This window comes from Lactuca sativa, chromosome 1 (assembly GCF_002870075.4).
Source record: "Lactuca sativa cultivar Salinas chromosome 1, Lsat_Salinas_v11, whole genome shotgun sequence".
NCBI classification, from domain to species: Eukaryota; Viridiplantae; Streptophyta; class Magnoliopsida; order Asterales; family Asteraceae; genus Lactuca; species Lactuca sativa.
The window spans coordinates 132,988,052-133,006,211 of NC_056623.2; the positions used below are offsets into that span (position 1 = coordinate 132,988,052).

The 18,160-nt window shown below is 34.5% G+C and overlaps 2 protein-coding genes across 10 annotated transcripts; both read right to left on the minus strand.

Moving 5' to 3' along the window:
* Window positions 1-7,907: 7,907 nt before the first annotated feature.
* LOC122198253 (uncharacterized) lies at window positions 7,908-14,317 on the minus strand. 9 transcript variants are annotated; one of them, XR_008224075.1, is made up of 11 exons: window positions 13,819-14,316; window positions 13,145-13,226; window positions 12,889-13,031; window positions 12,651-12,810; window positions 12,449-12,543; window positions 12,266-12,375; window positions 11,888-11,956; window positions 11,636-11,795; window positions 11,323-11,531; window positions 11,108-11,223; window positions 7,908-10,840 (listed from the first exon to the last, which is right to left on the minus strand). XR_008224075.1 is itself a non-coding variant. In XM_042902590.2 (2 exons), the coding sequence occupies exons 1-2, from the start codon at window positions 14,162-14,164 to the stop codon at window positions 13,198-13,200; spliced, it is 375 nt and encodes a 124-aa protein (XP_042758524.1). In that variant the 5' UTR covers window positions 14,165-14,298; the 3' UTR covers window positions 13,038-13,197. The 9 variants fall into 9 exon arrangements, 1 of the variants encoding a protein (XP_042758524.1); XR_008224073.1 differs by having other exon boundaries at window positions 11,622-11,795; XR_008224079.1 differs by having other exon boundaries at window positions 11,712-11,781; window positions 13,819-14,315.
* Window positions 14,318-14,923: 606 nt separating this feature from the next.
* On the minus strand, window positions 14,924-16,552 carry LOC111892169 (uncharacterized). The gene is made up of 3 exons (XM_023888232.1): window positions 15,981-16,552; window positions 15,004-15,879; window positions 14,924-14,927 (listed from the first exon to the last, which is right to left on the minus strand). The coding sequence occupies exons 1-3, from the start codon at window positions 16,550-16,552 to the stop codon at window positions 14,924-14,926; spliced, it is 1,452 nt and encodes a 483-aa protein (XP_023744000.1).
* Window positions 16,553-18,160: the final 1,608 nt, after the last annotated feature.

Sequence of the window (18,160 nt, forward strand, 5' to 3'; positions counted from 1 at the left end):
ACATTGAATTACTTACCACCTGGGATAATTTCAGTAGAGCCTTGGAAACTCGATTGGGTCCATCCACATATGATTACCACTAGGCCTCTTTGTTCAAGCTTCGACAGACAACAGTATCAGCATACCAAACAAAATTTTAACGTCTGAGCAATTATATCACTGGTTACCGCCCGATGTACTCCTTAACTATTTAGCCAAGAACTAACCATACTACGACCCACCACAATGTCAGAAGCAACGAGTTTAGCCAAGTTAATTGAAGAAAAACATAGTGACAATCGAGTGCGCTCCCATTTTGTTCCATCCCATCGTCCATCACCATATCCGACTACCCCTAGTACCACCACTATTACCACCAACAATACAACCATTCCCAATCCACCAGCAACATCGGTAGGTCTTCTGCCAACACCAACACAACCCAATGCAAGCCTTCCCTTCACTCATCTCTCACCGGATGCCATGCAGAAAAGACTAGTTGTCCGACTTTGTTTCCGATGTCCTGCTAAATACCACCCGGGTCATAAGTGCAACCCACTGCAATTCTTCTTAGTGGTTGATAATAACAACTCCAACTGCAACACCAGTCTTGTGACAACCTGAAACGCATCCAATGTTGTCAACCACCAACGACAACTCAATGAAGGATACAAAAGTCAATGATACCATCTCCCAGTTTTGGTCTCTATCTCCAGCAGCCTTACTCGGGTCAGCATCCCCACGTGCTCCGTGTGTTACTGGCCACATCGGAGGCCAACCGATTACCGTTTTGGTGGATTGTGGCATTACACATAATATCGTCCAATCCCGTATCACTACTTTTCTCAACCTACCGACCAAACCTATTCTAACTTTCTCTGTTATGGTCAGCAATGGAACCCATATCTACTGTCTAGATGTATCCTTACAACTACAAGAAGCTACCTTAACCATTCCATTTTTGGTTCTTCCGATTGCAGGTGCTGATGTCGTTCATGGTTTACAATGGTTGAGATCTTTACGTCCTCTAACAGCAAGTTTCTCCATTCCCAAGATCATGTTCAAACACAACCAACAACAAATTACACTCACCGGTGAACCGCTCGCTACCCCCGCCACTATAAGTACCATCCAACATTTGATACAAAAGTAATCTGTTGCCTCTATGCAAGCACTTCCGTTTGAACCCACTACACAAAACACAACACCTACACCCACGACTGACCGTATCATTCAATCCCTACTCCAAGAATGCCAAAGTATTTTTACCACACCCACAACCCTTCCCCCTAGCCGCCGACACAACGACCGCATCCTTCTCTTACCTAACACACCACCGGTTAACGTGTTAGTGTCGGTATCCACATTTCCAAAAACATATCATGATCGATCTCATCTCCACCACGTCACAGGAAGGCTTGATCCGCCCCCGCAATAGTCTTTTCTCTTCCCCAGTCGTACTCATCAGAAAGAAAGATGGAACATGGAGATTTTGTGTCGACGGTCATGCTCTTAACGCCATCACCATTCAGGATTGATTTCCCTTACCAATCGTGGAAACTACACGACGCATTTGTTTTTCCCAAATGTGATCTCCGGGCAAGTTACCAACAAATCCGGGTTCATGATGAGGATATCAATAAAATAGGGTTTCGGACCGTCGACAACCATTACGAGTTTCAGGTCAGGCTATTTGACCTTTCAAATGCTCCTTTATCATTCCAAGTGGCAATTAATGACATCTTTCTCACTGTACTACGCCACATCGTGTTAGTTTTCTTTGACGACATCCTCATCTATAGTCGATCACGAGAACAGCACCATGAACACTTACGAATTGTGTTCCAGATGTTGGCTCAACATCGATACTATCCGAAACTCTCCAAATGCATCTTCGGGGTATATGAAATCCAATACCTAGGGCATGTAATCTCTCTGTTAATTAGGAGTGTCCACCAGTCCCGAAAAATTGAAAGCCATTCATAACTTTGTGGCTGCCCAAATCTGAGACAATCACAAGCCTCGGGGATTCCTGGGCTTAACGCCTACTATTTCCGGCTCGTGCAAAACTACTCTACCTTGGCCGCCCCACTCACGGATCTGCTGCGTAGCTCATCACTCTCCTGGATGGAAGACGCAAACACAGCCTTCGCCAGCCTTAAAGTTGCAATGTTACACCTTCCAGCACTAGCTTTACCTAATTTCAATGAATTTTTTGATGTTACCACAGATGCCTTGGCATTGGCGCCTTCCTCTCACAAGCTGATAAACCAATCACTTGCTTTAGCAAGAAGCTCTGCCCATGCAAGCAAACAGCTTCAACATATATCCGAGAACTCCATGCCATTACTGAAGCAGTCAAGAAGTGGCGCCAATACCTCTTGGGTCGACGATTCTGGGTCTTCACGGATCAAAAAAAAGCCTAAAACACCTCCTAAATCAAGTGATAACTCAAGTGATTAAGACCGAGAACAATGGTTAGCAAGATTTTATTTTTTCTTCCATGATCAATAACCTATAACGATGTAAAAGAAGTATCAGTAGACCACACATGTTCTATCAAAAATCAAAGTCAATATTGGATGTTACACCTCTGATTTATATCCTGCAAAACTTCACCAGGTAGATAATCCAAGAGAAAATATAAGAGCTTTATTTGACCATGTCTCTACAAACCTAAAATCCCAAATAAAAAAAAATGACCAAATTTAGATCAAAATCTGTATAATTACAAGAGGATGGCAACCATATAATCAGTTAGTGAGCCCTACCCGGAAAGAAGGAACTATAGAGATGGCAATCAACAGGTAACTTAGAATAAAATTCTTCAAACCTTCCATAGTTTTTTTCCAGGTGGATAGAGGAGAAGAAATATGAAAATAGAGGCCACGTTAGGGAGAGGTGATGTCTTATATGAGAGTGGGGAATTCGGGATATCAAAACTCAAGTTTGTATCCCCTACTCCATTTGCAATACGTATTGATTTCCTGATAAGGATCCATATAAGCACTAAAGTGTATGAGAAATCCAAAAAATAAATAAATCCTTAAATAAAACCAATAAATCTATTATATATATGCAGGCAAAATTTTGACGGAGGTATAATCTGATAGCTTAATTCAAATTCTGGGCCAATTTTAATACTAAGGGCATTTTGGGAATTTTTGGGAAGTCTTTTCCAATTTAAGGTTGTAAAATTGTTTTAGACATCAAACCGAAGCTAACCAAAAAAAATAGAAGCAAAAAATTTGAAACATAGACATCAAACCGAAGCTAACCAAAAAAAAAATAAGAAAAACCATAAACAAAATACAGCCAAAATTAAAGAAACCTAAATTAAAGAAACCTGATCCATACCAAATATTCGTAGCCTTCATCCAATCATGAATGGCCTTCATTCTTCAAAAACTCAATTCATGACAATAGTCATTTATATGTTTGTGAAATAGAATAAGTTATTAAACCATCATTTGTATGCTGAGCTGATAGGGGGAAGTATTGAAAGGTCAATACAAATATGGCTACACATACACGCAAACATTTCAACTATATTTATACTCATACAAATACGCTGATAAAATCTAAAACATGTTCTAAACAAAGATTAATCCACCTTGCAAGCAAAGAACACTATATCTAATGCGTTTATCAGCAAAGACATGTATAAAGCTTATCCGGTAGATGTTTTGTATCGAGGCCTTTTTTTAATCAATCGAACTACTTGATGCATGCCGATATAAAGTTAATGTTGGCCTCTGTTACATACACCAATTATATTGTATTACCAATATTTATACTAAGCCAGGATTAAAAACAACAACATTCAAGAACGATGAGTGTACCAAACAGATTATGCCAAAGTCAGAGTTTCTTCAGGCGTACAAGTTATTGGTCTTCTTTCCTGCGGAGAATCGTATTTCGTAAATGAACGATTGTTCAATATGTATGAAGTTTATATAGAACAAAATATGATTTAAATTAATAATAAAATCAAATTAATTCCAATTGATATCATACCATATATAAGAACTTGGATACATAATAAACGGCTATTAATCGGGTATGTAACTTAAACATGTACAACTCTATTCTTTGATTATAATGAATTGATTTATTGAATAGAAGGTGAAACAAAAGAGGGCTTGATTATTGAATATAAGGTGAAACAAAAGAGGGGCAAAGTTGGTATTTAACTTTGGCAGAATTTGGTGGTTTTGAAGGGACACATGGAATAGTGGTTTTCTTTATTAGATAGGGAGATGATTGGTCTTTGTTGTTTACCAAAAATCACACGGTTAGTTTGTATCTTATTTCTCCTCGTGAATGGTCCTTATGGTTTCAAGTTTTTGTTTGGTGGCTCATGTTGTTCCATTTTACTTTGTAATTTGTCAAAAATATAAATTGTTTAATATTTTTATTAGTTTTTAGAATAAATTATACATTTGGTCCATTTGGTTTTCCCCGATTCATCTTATTGGTCCTACTATTGATTTTGTAACATGGATGGTCCTTGTGGTTTGCTTTTAATGCATTAGCCGTCCATGCTCCATATGAAAAGATCATCTTACCCTTTCTAATATCGTTTCCTTTTTTTCTATTTACATATTTTAATAAAAGTATAGAAAACCCTACCCACACCCCATACCTTTCATCACACACATACATACACGTGAAACCATGATTATCTACCAAAGACACCCAAATGTGTCAATCTTGGAAATCAATATTCAATCCAACTCCTTCCCATTAATCCAATGACTAAGTGGTTCTTGTAAATTCTTGTATAAAATAATATATGTCGTTGGAAATGTTGGAAAGAAGATATAGTTTCAGGAGGAGGAGAAGGTTCATGAATTAGGTCAGTAAAAGGATAGATGGTGAGATGGGAGGTAGGAACCACCGACATTGTCACTAATATTGTTTGCTTGACATCCACATATGTAAGAGTCCTTTTCTTACTCCTATATAATTCTTTCTTTCTTCAAATTTCTTCTCCTTAAGCACCACATTACACTACTCGATTTCTAGAAAAGATATATTCATTGATTAAAACTAATGTTACTAATTTCTTCGGTTCATTCCGATGAACTTGATTAAAGCATCAGTTTTGGTAAATTAGAGTTTTTAACCCTCATCGTCCAGACTAAGTATTTTCACTACTGTTAGATATATCTACTAATCTTACTATCTAGTTCTTAGGAGCATCATATTACAAACTCTCGTAACACTTTCGGGTCTAACAACCCTTTGTAATTTATGCTATAAAATACGATAACATAAATCTTATTGTAGCACATTAAAAATTAGTAATTTTCCCGATTTGATCACTATTTTTTTGGAGCAATAGGCCATTAATCTTGTTATTGAGATGTCAATTAACCCATTATTCTCAAATTTAATAGGTTTCCCGGTAACAATGCTGATGTGTCATTACTAATAGATTTTTCTTTGTTTTTAGATAGCCACATCTATTATTAACAGAATGTTAATCTATTTTGGATCATCTTCGCCGAGCACCCTTCTTTTATGCTACACTTTCTTTCTTGATAATCAAAATAATATGCCTGCAAACAACAAACATGATGTCATCGGACCAACAATCCTCCACTGACGGCCCACTTGTAACCGCAACTTCAATAACTGTCTACCTCTACATCCAAAAACAACAACGACGACTATTCCATTTCCACCACTTTGTCCACCTAAACCGTCGTCTCCAATCGTTCCTTCCGCTTAAAAATTAAACCCTTGATTTTTCTGGAACAAACACGGCTCCATGAAGATCGTAGTCTCCAGAAACAACGAGTTCATATATATATATATATATATATATATATATATATATATATATATATATATATATATATATATATATATATATATATATATATATATATATTACGATTTCTCATGAGGCCAAGTTCACGGCACGTCCAGAACCCATATACGGATTCTACATCGTCCCCATTGTATCCAGTTAAATGAAACTCTTTCTTGGAGATTCCCTAAAAGAAACATACTCCACAGCTAAATCGACTCAATCAATTAAAACCCATATCACCGTCCTCTGTCGCAAACATGTCTATGATATCGCCAATAATAAATCCAACACCGAAGCAACTACATTGGGAAAATTTCCCCTGAGAGATAACCATAGGTTGCTATGGATGTTCACAACTGAGTATTGAAGGAAGAAACTGATGACAGTTACACATTGTTCATGTTCAGATTCAAAAAATTCAAATTCGATTACCATGAAGATGACACATACTTATTTAGATTGAATGCATTTATGGTGGTATTTATCGAATAGGATCAGGTTTCAAATTTGGGTTTGAGATGAAGAAGATTAAGACAAGGATGTTGAAGAGGAAAAAAATCTCATTTTCTTCCTCGTTGTCCTTGGCATCCTCCAGCTGTTGGAATCGGAAAGTCTGGAGGAAAATGAACAAGAAAACGAAGAACACATCTTCACTCTCAACTTTTGAGAGAGAGAGAGAGAGAGAGAAAGAAAGTCATAAAGAGATGGAGAGAGAAGAAGTTTAATTGATTAAAGAGGGATAAAAATTTAATGACTTTTATTTTTGTCGTGGCATATCTCACGTGTCATCAGATTCGATAAAAAATACATATATTAATCGGCATATATACGATGTCAATTGGGAAACCATTTAACATCAGTGAAAATGACTAAATTACAGGTAAAACATGACAATGGTCTAATGTGCAAAAAAAAAAAACTTTAACAACTAAATTAGACAAATTTCATAACTTTAATGTACTATAGTCTCAATAAATGGATACCTGCAGCTTATCAATAGTTTGTGTCTCCGCATCTTAGCATCGACTCTCTGATCAAACTCCCAAGAACCATTTCTCTCGCTCTCTTTTGAAACAACTCTCTCGAAACTCCCAGATGAACCACACAACATCGTTTATATATATATATATATATATATATATATATATATATATATATATATATACTTAAATACCTAAATCTAGCTCTATATAAGCTTAGGTTATTCTATTCAAAGTATTTATTGTGTTATTGTATGCAAATGTGGGCCAATCAATTTTACTTATTTTAAGTAAGTGATTATTACATATTATTGAATTAAATATAATTCAAAAGTACCATCTATTCTAACTAGAAGGGTATTTTAGTCAATTAATATAGATTTAATAATGGAAATTTGCATATTTTAAGGAAAATTGTATATTTTAAGGGAAAATAGATTCTATTAATTTTAAAAATCAGATTGTATGGATGATAATTCTCTTAATACGTAAAATTCTGACGGAATATGTTTATCAATATATTGAAAAATAACAAATATGATTGAACCATACAAGAATAAAAATTCTGACATAATATATATTTTGATTTAATGAAATTCTTGAAGCATAACAAAATTTTTGATACAAGTTAAAAAAAAATTCATTACATTCTTAGAAAAGAAAAAAATTTACATACTATTCTATAAGAATGTTACATTTATTAATAACAAAGAAATACAATATATAAATCATTCTACCAGATTATACTATTACATATATATATATATATTTTCATAATATTGTATGTTATTCTGCTGGAATAATCCATTTTTTTGGAAGATTGGTGGTCATTGTTCATCTTCATCCCATACAATTTTGATCTTTTAAGATTCTATTCTGACAGAATTAGACATGCACAAAGACCCGATCTGATCCGATCCGATCCGGTTTGATGATGTCACGCCGAATCCGATTCAACCTTTAATCCGAACCCGTTTCAAACCGGATTTGACCAGATTTTACCGCTTTTCCAAGCCCCGCATCCGATTCGGTTTAATCCGATCCGGATCCGATCCCATCCGAAACCCGATCCGATTTTCTCTTTTTTTTTATTTTTTTTTAAATACACATTTTTTGGACCTCAAATATAACACAAAATGCAACATGGGTACATTAAAATAGTTAAAACATACATCAAACGTCGAATTAGAAAGAGTTTTTAAACTAGTTAAATAATAATAATAATAAAGTGGCGTTATAACATTTAGCCAAATGGAAATAGATTTTGTGGTCTTCCACTACATGTCACCTTCATTTAATTATTCTTCAACCGCCACGCAAGTAACTAGGGGCCTCATCAATGCCATATTCTTCATCCCCGTCTTCATCTTCGACTTCATCGTCATCGTCTTCGTCTTCTGGAGGTGTTGATAAGCCTTGTGCATATTCTTCATCCATGATCTTCGGTTCAACATTTTGTGATAGTGGGCCTTCTAGTGATGCCAAGTGTTATATATGTTCCACAGAATCTAAGTAATCCTTCAAGCAAACGCAAACCTCTACCGCAACCGGGGTAAGATTCGTCCTCAACTTTGATAAAACTCTTCCACTAAAAGAAAAAGCGGATTCCGAAGCTACCGTGGAAGCTTGGACGGTTAGTAAATCACGGGCCATGATAGAGAGAATAGGAAATTGTGCTTCCTTTTCTCTCCACCAAGCCAAAAGATCCAAAATTTTAAATTGTGATGCACTCATGAATTTTAAAAAGTTTGAACCCATATAAATTCCAAGTTCGCTACTAGGCTTTAATGTGCGTTCTCTTTTGTTTTGCTCCTCCAAAAGGTAGTTATAAAGGTCGATATGAAAATCCGTTCGACCCCCACCACTACCCGATACACCGCTAGTAGAGTCGGTTACACTTGCAAAAGTGTTTGACATATTGTCATATTTTGTAGAGTAAATGTCAAACAAATTAGTAAAAGTATCATTAAAAATGTTTATTTGGTTACGGATGTAGTTTGAGTTATCTTTGTGCAAATTTAAAGACATAGAAATTTTGGTAATCAAAGCCTCTACACCCGTAACATTGATTCATGGGTTTAATGTCGCGGCGCAAGTAAAAAGTGGTGACATTTCTTTGAAATATTTGACTAGTTTTTGTCTCATTGGTCTCGTAACCAAAACAAATATTTCACTTCTTTGTTCAAAATGTTTCAATTGTGCGGACATCAACCATAATTCATTTAGTAACAACGGACTTGTAGGGTAATACACACCCGATAGAAAAGTGGTTGATTGTTTAAAAACTTTTAACATTTCCACAAACTCTTCCATCAAATCCCAATTATAATCCGAAACCGGGTTTTTTCCTTTTGAAATTGTGTCGTAAAATAATTGCAAAGCGATTCTTTGACGTGTCAAACTTTCAAACATCATGCATGTTGAACTCCATCTAGTGTCACAATCCCAATGAGGACTATATGGAGTTACGTTAATGGAAATGGCAAACTTTCGATATTTTTCCATTGTAGCTTTATTTTTCCAAAAACTCTAGTTAACACAGTTTTGAATTTTTCAATCGTCGAATCTATCATTTTTAAACCATCTTGTACCGCAAGATTAATAATGTGACAAACACATATAGTATGAAAAAACGAGCCATCCAAAATAGGTTTATATTTTGCAATTAATCTTTTTGCCTCGGTGGTGTTGTTACTTGCATTGTCAAACGAAATAGAGGAGATTTTGTCGCGTAAATTACAAGTCTCTATAACGCTTACTAAAATTGCAAATAATCTTGCCCCCGTATGAGGATGCGCAAAAAGTTCAAAAGCAATAACTCGTTTGTTCATTACCCAAGTAGAGGGATCTATCCAATGTGTCGTGACACAAAGATAGCTTGTGGGACAACTACCGGCGGAGGACCAAACGTCACAGGTTAAAGAAACACCAGTTTTTATATTTAAAAATCTCAATTGCATATCTTTTTTGGCTATATCCCAATACTTTAAAGCATCACGTCTAAGAGAAGTACGACTTACTTGTCGGTATTGCGGTTGCATTTTTTCCCGCAAAATCCTTGTTAATCGCGGGTTGTCGAAGTGGTTGAAAGGATAGCCTTGAATCACGAACTTGCAAAAGCTTTCACGAAGGTCATCATTGTTGTAAATGAAGATCGACCCGTCGGGAGTAATATTTGGTTAACTTGGATCACTTTGACCTTTTACAGCCGGACAAGTTTTTGTTGTATGACTTCTTAATGTGCTATTGCCATCTTTTCCCAAAAACATTCCGCACTTCTTGCATCTCACTTTTTCCTTCCCGTTCGACAACAAACACAAATCGTAATGTTCCCACACTTCTTTACTCCGAGTGGTTGGTATGATTTTAACCACCATTACATCCGAATCTTGACCCGCGGTTGAATTTCTCGAGCTCATTTTTTTGAGTATTATGAAAATAAGTAGTAAATTTTTTGTGTAAAATTGAAATGTAGTAAATGAAAGGTATATATAGGTGTTTAGAAGTGCCAAAAAGTCAAAAAAAAAAAAAAGTCAAAGTAGCCGTTTTTTTAAGTTCTAACGGCTAGTAAAAAAAAATTTCAAAATTTCCCATTTTTTAACGATAACAAAAAATCCGGTTTCAAACCAGTTTTGGATCTGGTTTCAACAAAATCCGGTTCTCGATCCGGGGTATAATCTGATTTGCTGTCAGAAGTCTCGATCCGGTGGCCGGTTCAATCCGATCCGATTCGGTCAAAACCGGTTTTGACCAAATCCGGTTTTCGGATCGGATCGGATCCTATAGCCCAAACCGGTTTTGTGTGCATGTCTAATTTCCACTTGATCGCCTTGTAGGAAGAGTTTGACTTTATATTGACGTCTTTTGTTTTTTTGTGAAAGATATAGTTTAAGGCTCTTACTCTACGATCAACACCCTTGATTGCATTGTTTCTGAACTGATAACAAATTTTTTCATGTGAGTCTTAATTAACTTGCAAGTTGTGAAATTTGTTTTTGAAGTAGTAGACTTCAAATGAAGGTATAGAATGTATTGTTTGGTTGTTCACAACGTATTTCACCTGCAATCAAATAAATCAATATACATAAAATATTCAATATTAAAAAATGAATCAAAATACATAAACGTTCGGTCTCTAAAACAAAAAGGTTTAAACCTACAAAATTTTGAGGCTTTCTCACATGTCAAATAGAGAAAAAAAATCAAAAAAAAAAAATATCAAGTGTATGTTGATAAAATGGAAAGCAATCATCGCATATTGCTCTAAAGTAACAATGACGTCTGTAGAAAACAAAAAAAAAAAAAAAAAAAATCAAAGAATACATACCTTTGTTATACGAATCAAGCATAGGTTCACCTTAACAGGCTCGTATCTACGTAATCGTGACTCAAATTTTGGAGGCATTGAAACGCCATGTAGTTAGCACCATTAAGAAAAATGGACTGTCAAAAGAGCAAAAATAGACACTGTTGGGATTTTGTCGGCTGCATGTAATTTTTTTTTATTAATTTGTAATGAATTCGTATATTTAAAATATGTACCTCAAGTATCAATAATCTAAGCTGAGAAAAGAAATAGATCTATGAATCTACATTCTACATAGATCAACGATGTCAATAAAAAATGTAAAGCCATACGACCTCTTTATCACCTTCAGCAAACCCAAACCCATAGAGTGCCTGATCTTTCTTTTGCCGAACCCTCTCTTTTATCTTGGGAGTCTACACCTCATTCGCCTACTTCTTGCAGTCTGTTAATATTCCAAAGATGATGTGTTCAAAAATAAGAAAAAAAATAAACAAAATTTAGAAGCACAGATAAACATAACATCAACACGGACATAATTCTCCTCACTTCCTGATGTGTCATCAACAAATATGGCACAATATTGGTTGTGAATATCAAACAGATGCATTATGTGACAGTTTACCATCCCTTTTAGGTATTCATAGGCATTTCTCTGATCTAAGTCATCAAGAATTCCACATAACCATGACCCTCTGCATTTCAGAAACTGCCCCATTTAAAGTATATATATATTCTCATTAATTGGTAGATAATTTGGGATTAAAAAAGGAAAACTTTGTTGTATGAATTATTAAATACCTGTAGGTGTACACTTATGGTTTCTTGGCTAATGAAAATCCAAGTCAATGCTCCCAATAAAGTTAACGGCTGTTAGTTGAAAAAAATATTAAACAGTAAGTTTAATCAAGTGAAAAACGATGAAAGTATGATTAATATACCAAATGACATAAATAATTAAACTTAATTTTGAGTTATTTAGATTCCAACATGTATAGATATGATAAATTTCATTCCTAAAAAAACCAACCACTCCCATAGAACTGATATAATGGAATTATATTATTTTGGTATTATGAGAGGATATATGTGATGTTATAACCGAACCTATAATTTTTGACGCGGATGTCCATAGGTCGGACAGATCAGGGATCATATAAGATAATAGAAACATATTACCTTCTTTTTGGCCATTTCCACAAACACCTCATTGCACTTTCCTTCCACGTAGTAACAGTTTCTAAAACCCAATTTTTTCAAGTTGAACATCTTGATATCGTTGATAATAGCTGTTAAAAAATGGTATAAGGTCTTGACAAATGTAATAGATAAAAACGAATTAATAATTAGATTGAAAGGTACTGTTGACTTCCGGGCTTCTTCTCGAATAAGCTGAATAGAATACCAACTTTACTCTGTTTCCTCCAGTGTTTTGTACGACATGGAGTTACATCCGCCTTAAAAAAGAAGAAATTTATTGGATAAAGAAGAATGAAGAAAGTAGAAGGGACGTAGAAGATGTGTCAGGATAAGAAGCGGAGGTGACGAAAGGGGATCGACATACTTGCATCATCGATGTTGTTTCCCTGAAAAGCTGAAACGTTATGCAACAAAGAGGAGACGCGAGAAACTGAAATCGATTTTAGGGCTTCTGTTAGGCACCAACGGTAGAGATATAGGTGGCTGGGTATGGTAACAATGGTCTGTCGTCTTCTTCTTCCCACCTGTGGCAATATAGAATAGAGTCGGAAGCAAATATAAATGAAGTCGGTGAGAAAGGAGAAATGAAGAACAAATGATACCTTGAATTGTGGACTTCTTCTTCAACGCCCGTCTAAAACTGTGGAGTTTTCGATGACTTTGCCACCGCCGATCAATTGGGGCAAGCAAAGGTTGAATATCGGAGAGGGAGTGTGACAGGGGAGGGGGTGTAGTGGATATCGATCTGATAAGGAAGAAATTGAATATCAATTAGGAGTTATCGTCGGTGGAATAGGGAAGAAGAGAGATAGAGAGCATAGGAAGGAAATGATGAGAGGGTAGTTTGGAAAAGCAAACTGTGACACGAATGGATTTTTGGGGGGTGGCTGCTCATGTGTACAGAACACGTATCACTTCTGAATGAAGCAGTGGATCACACCTGGTAACCAACGCACGTGTCCACCAAATGAAACCCATTGACCAGTCAATAACGAAGAATGGAAAGAAAATAAAAATAATAAAGTGACAAATACAGCAAAATATAGGGACTTAGAATGGCAGAAATAACAAATGCAAGTGGAGGGACCAAAAGAGACAAATATACTACATCTTTACTGTTCGTTTTCTTCACATAATAATAATAATAATAATAATAATAATAATAATAAAAAAATAACCAATAATTGAACAATTGTTTTGAAATTCAAAAGTCAAAATTGCCAAAACCTGCATTATTTCTTAACAACTTTTTTAGATAACTAACAGCTTGTAATCCCTTCACATTCTATCAAAAGTCGCAACTACTCGGTATCTGGTTCAGGGTATTAGAACAAAGGGAAATGATATTTAGAAATTAGAACAATGAACTTCATAAAACCACGACATATAACATCCAAGAAACATAGATTAGAAGCCAACAACTTCAATCAAGATGACAAAGAAAGAACAATAGAAAAAGTAACAGTTGTTTATTTCCACCACGAGTCAACGCTGTGATCGTTTTCCATCTTGACCTATCAAATTTCAAGTACCTGAAGTGCGTTCTCTTGCATTCCAAGATGTCATCGACGGTGGTTTGGCAGTGGTTTCCGTCAGAATTTTGGTATACGGATTACCAGAAGTATAGTGGGGATTAAACTGAGTAATTGTTGGCGGTGGGTTGGACTCCGTTTTAGTTTGATATATTGAATCTGTAGCACCTGAAGTAGTGTTTTGGTGTTTATTCCAACTAGAAATTGTTGGTGGCATAGCATTGGATACAGATTGAAATGCCCATTTTGTGAATGTAGTTTTTGGGGGAGGATTCACACTGCTAATCGTAGGAGGATCACCATTCAAAAGCCCCTTCAACCATTGGTAGGTGTTTGGTGGCGACATTGGAGGAAGAGATGTTGATTGTTATTTTCTACCGGCAACTTGCAACTCTAGCCGATTCAGATACAGAATGGTCACTTGGAGAGAGGCATAGAAGCTCTCCCTTTGACTCTTAGGAGGAGGGCTTCTAGGTGGTCTACTTATAGGACGAATGCATACATATCTACCTAATGAACCATAAGATAAGATGAGGTTGTTTCTTGGAAATTCTAGTATATGGCAAGATTAGTTAATTAGTTTGGAGTTTTTAACCATAATAGAGTCCTTTCAAAAAATATTTATCATATTGCGTTCTTTCAAAAATATTTATCAAAATGGTATTTTTTTTCTTTTTTTTTTACTTTTCAGTTTCTTTTATTGTAAATACCTTATTTTTCCTTTTTTCTCTTTTATTTCTTCTTTTTAATTATATATATATATATATATATATATATATATATATATATATATAAAACAGCTTTTATTTTAGTTTTTTATTACCTTTTTTATTGTTTTTTTAAATAACGGTTTTTTTATCTTTTTTTTTTAAATATCCGTTTTTCTTATACCACCTTTTGACCATCAAATTTTAGCCATCATAAATTAAAAACACAATATATTTTAAGGTACAAAAACTCTAACATTCACATACAACGTTTTTAAGGTAAAAAAAAACTCAACATAGTTTGTTACAAAAAAAAACACCACAAAACAACTCCAACATTGTTTATTACAAAAAGAAAAACATTACAATTTGCTTGAACTTGAACCGGTAACAAATCCTTACCTGTAAAAAAAGAAAAAAAATAATAATAAGAGAATAATCACAACAAATACCATAAAAATATATTTTTTTAAACTACATTGGCATAGACAGGCATTGTTTTCGATTATGCCCCGGTTGCCTATAAACTCCACAAATATTGGCATTTCTGCCTTCTTTAATATCTATACCATTTTTTAGTCTTGTTGAACGAGGACGACCTTTTTTATTTCGTAATAGTTCTAAATTTGGAAGTAATTCATTAAATGGTAATTGTCGCCAATACGCTTCATGAGGAAGCGGGGAGAACTCAGATGCCCAAGTAGCACAATAGTATTCAATCGAGTAACATTTATCAACATATTGACAACTATTCAAAGAGAGTTTGGCACATGCACTCAAGACATGAGAACAAGGATATTTAAATGCCTCCCATTTACCACATGTGCAAGTTTTTTGTTCCAAATTAACTACTTGCACATTTCGACCTCTTTGAGTTATCAACTCAAATATACCTTTTTCTCGGTTAAAAGATCTTAAGGAATGTGCACTTGCTTTTGCCATCAAAGCTACTTGTTTTACAACAACATGTGGAGTATGTGTATCTCCATTAGCTTGAGAACTACATCCTAAAGGAAATCTCACATCAAAATAATGCACCATTCTATAGAATGTTAGTTGCACACAAGCTGTGATTGGTAAAAAACGAGCACCTTTAAGTACACTATTGAAAATCTCTGACAAATTTGTTGTGAGCAACCTATATCTCCTTCCACCATCATGTGCAAGTGTCCATCTATTAGGTGGATGACTCTCTAACCATTCTCGAGCACGTGGATTTAACTTCCTAATTTCTTCCATGATGTAGTTGAACTTTCGAATTTGATTCTGACTCCCGGCACGATAAGCTAAAGCTTTCAATTCTGAATTACGAAACTTGTCATAAAAGTTGTTGATGAAATGTCGTAAACAATACCTTCAAAAAAATAATGTAAGTTAATGAAGCAAGTTATTGAAATGTCATAAAAGAATACTTCAAATATATAACAATACTTATGAAAACCACGTGGCTCTAACCATGGAGATCCATGCTCATTAACAGCCTTAAGAATTCCACCATGACGATCAGATATTAGACATATGCCTTCACGGTCTTTTACCACATGATTCTTGGCATGAGAAAGAAACCAATCCCAAGTATCATAAGATTCATTTTCTACAAAAGCAAATGCAAGTGGCAAAATTTGATTATTACCATCAACTCCCATTGCAATCAACATCTTACCCTTGTTTTTTCCATACAAGTGTGTACCATCAATGCTAATAACCGGTCGAAAATAGTGAAACCCTTTGATAGAGGGAGCAAAAGCCCAAAAAACACGCCTAAATTCAACTTCATTCACATCAATCGATCTTGAAACACACAATTCAACTATAGTTCCTGGATTGAACTTTTGAAGTGCGCCTAGATATTTTAGTAAAGCGACATAAGACTCTTCCCAGTTTCCAAACACATGCTCAATTGCTTTTTGCTTCCCAACCCAAAGCTTCTTATATGAAGGAGTATAGCTTAATGTTTCAGCTATTTCAACTCTTAAAGCCGGAATGCTGATAGAAGATTGCTCTTTTATAAGGTGTCTAGTTTCCATAGCAATCAAGCTTGTATCTAGGTTCGGATGGTCTTGAGAAAGCTTATAATGTAAACAAGTGTGTGGACCGGTATATGATGTGATTTTAAAATAACCACTACATTTATGTTTACTTGAATGAAGTCTCCATTTGCAACCAGATTGTTAGTACAACTTGCATCTTAGACTCCAAATAGTTGGGCGTGACTCAATTACCTCAAATTGTCTATGTGTCCTAATGCTATGTATTTTGATTGCTCTAACAAGTTCCTCTTTATCCTTGAAAAAATCTTTTCCCAACTCTTGTGTAAAATCATTATTACTCGTTGATTGTGTCACAATCCAATTATCATCAATAGTCAAATTTGTTCCTTCCATATTAGTAAAAGTTGAAGGCACTTCAACATTATTATCAAAAGATGCTTCCTCGTCATCTTTATCTCCAATTTCATCTTCCAATATTCCATTTAACTCAATTTCATTGTCTATATTCATCACATTAGTCACGACAGCAACTTGAGAGATTATAAAAAAAAAAATTCATTGTCAATCATGTCTATTATAGAATTCATCTACAAAACAAACAAAAAGAAATTTTACAATTTTACTCTTAATTTTTTTAACAATCATGTTACATACATAGTTCAAATTGAAAAAAAAAATATTGATTTGCATGTCATCTTCATATTTTGTGTCTTCACATTGTTTTACACACATACATACATATTTAATACCACCAACATATAATATTCAATTAAATTATCAATGGGCAGCAAAACATAAATAATATTAAAATGAAAACATTTATGGCTATCTTTTAATAGCATTTGTCTAATTGAAAAGAAACAAAACTTTAAAAATTGTCCAAAAGAAGGGCATAAATGTAATTTCCAATGTAACCAAAGAGCAAAAAAGCATGGTGCTGTGACGTTTGATGCATACAGGGTTCAATGACTATGAGGTTTCATACTTGGTTACTTGATAAGGTAGAGAAGAAAGAGAATAAGGTTTTTATCTATGTTAAGAGAATTATAGAAAAAAAAAATTGATGATTTTCGTCTACGAATAAATGGCTAATGGAACACAGTTAACCTATTCTTGAACATGATGAAGAAGAAACATAAAACCAGAAAAAAAAAATGTTTCTAACAAGGCTTTTGATGAAGGGTCAAAATTTTAAGAGAATTGTCTAACATAAAAGCAGGAAAATAATCCATTACATAAGGTTAATATTCATATTTACGTACAAATTTGTCACACAATTTCATTAAAGCATAAACATCATAATACGTACAAATTTATTACTTACTTTTCAATAGTAATTTATATTTAACCAAAAGTTCCTACAATAGAAGTAACATGCAAAAACTCAAACATCATGCTCAATAATAAACTACTATATATTTTCTTTAAATTGATTTTTTTGAATTGTAATTTCAATATTTAACGATATATGTACAAATAATGAAAAACAGTAGCAATCTTGTTTTTCAATCTTCGTTGAAAGATTAGACAAAATGTCAGAATCAATTTTCACATAAATTCACAGAAGTACACAATCTTAAGGCGAAGAGTACAACTCATTAAAGCATGATTGTTCTGGATGTTAATCAATTGCTCCGCTGACAA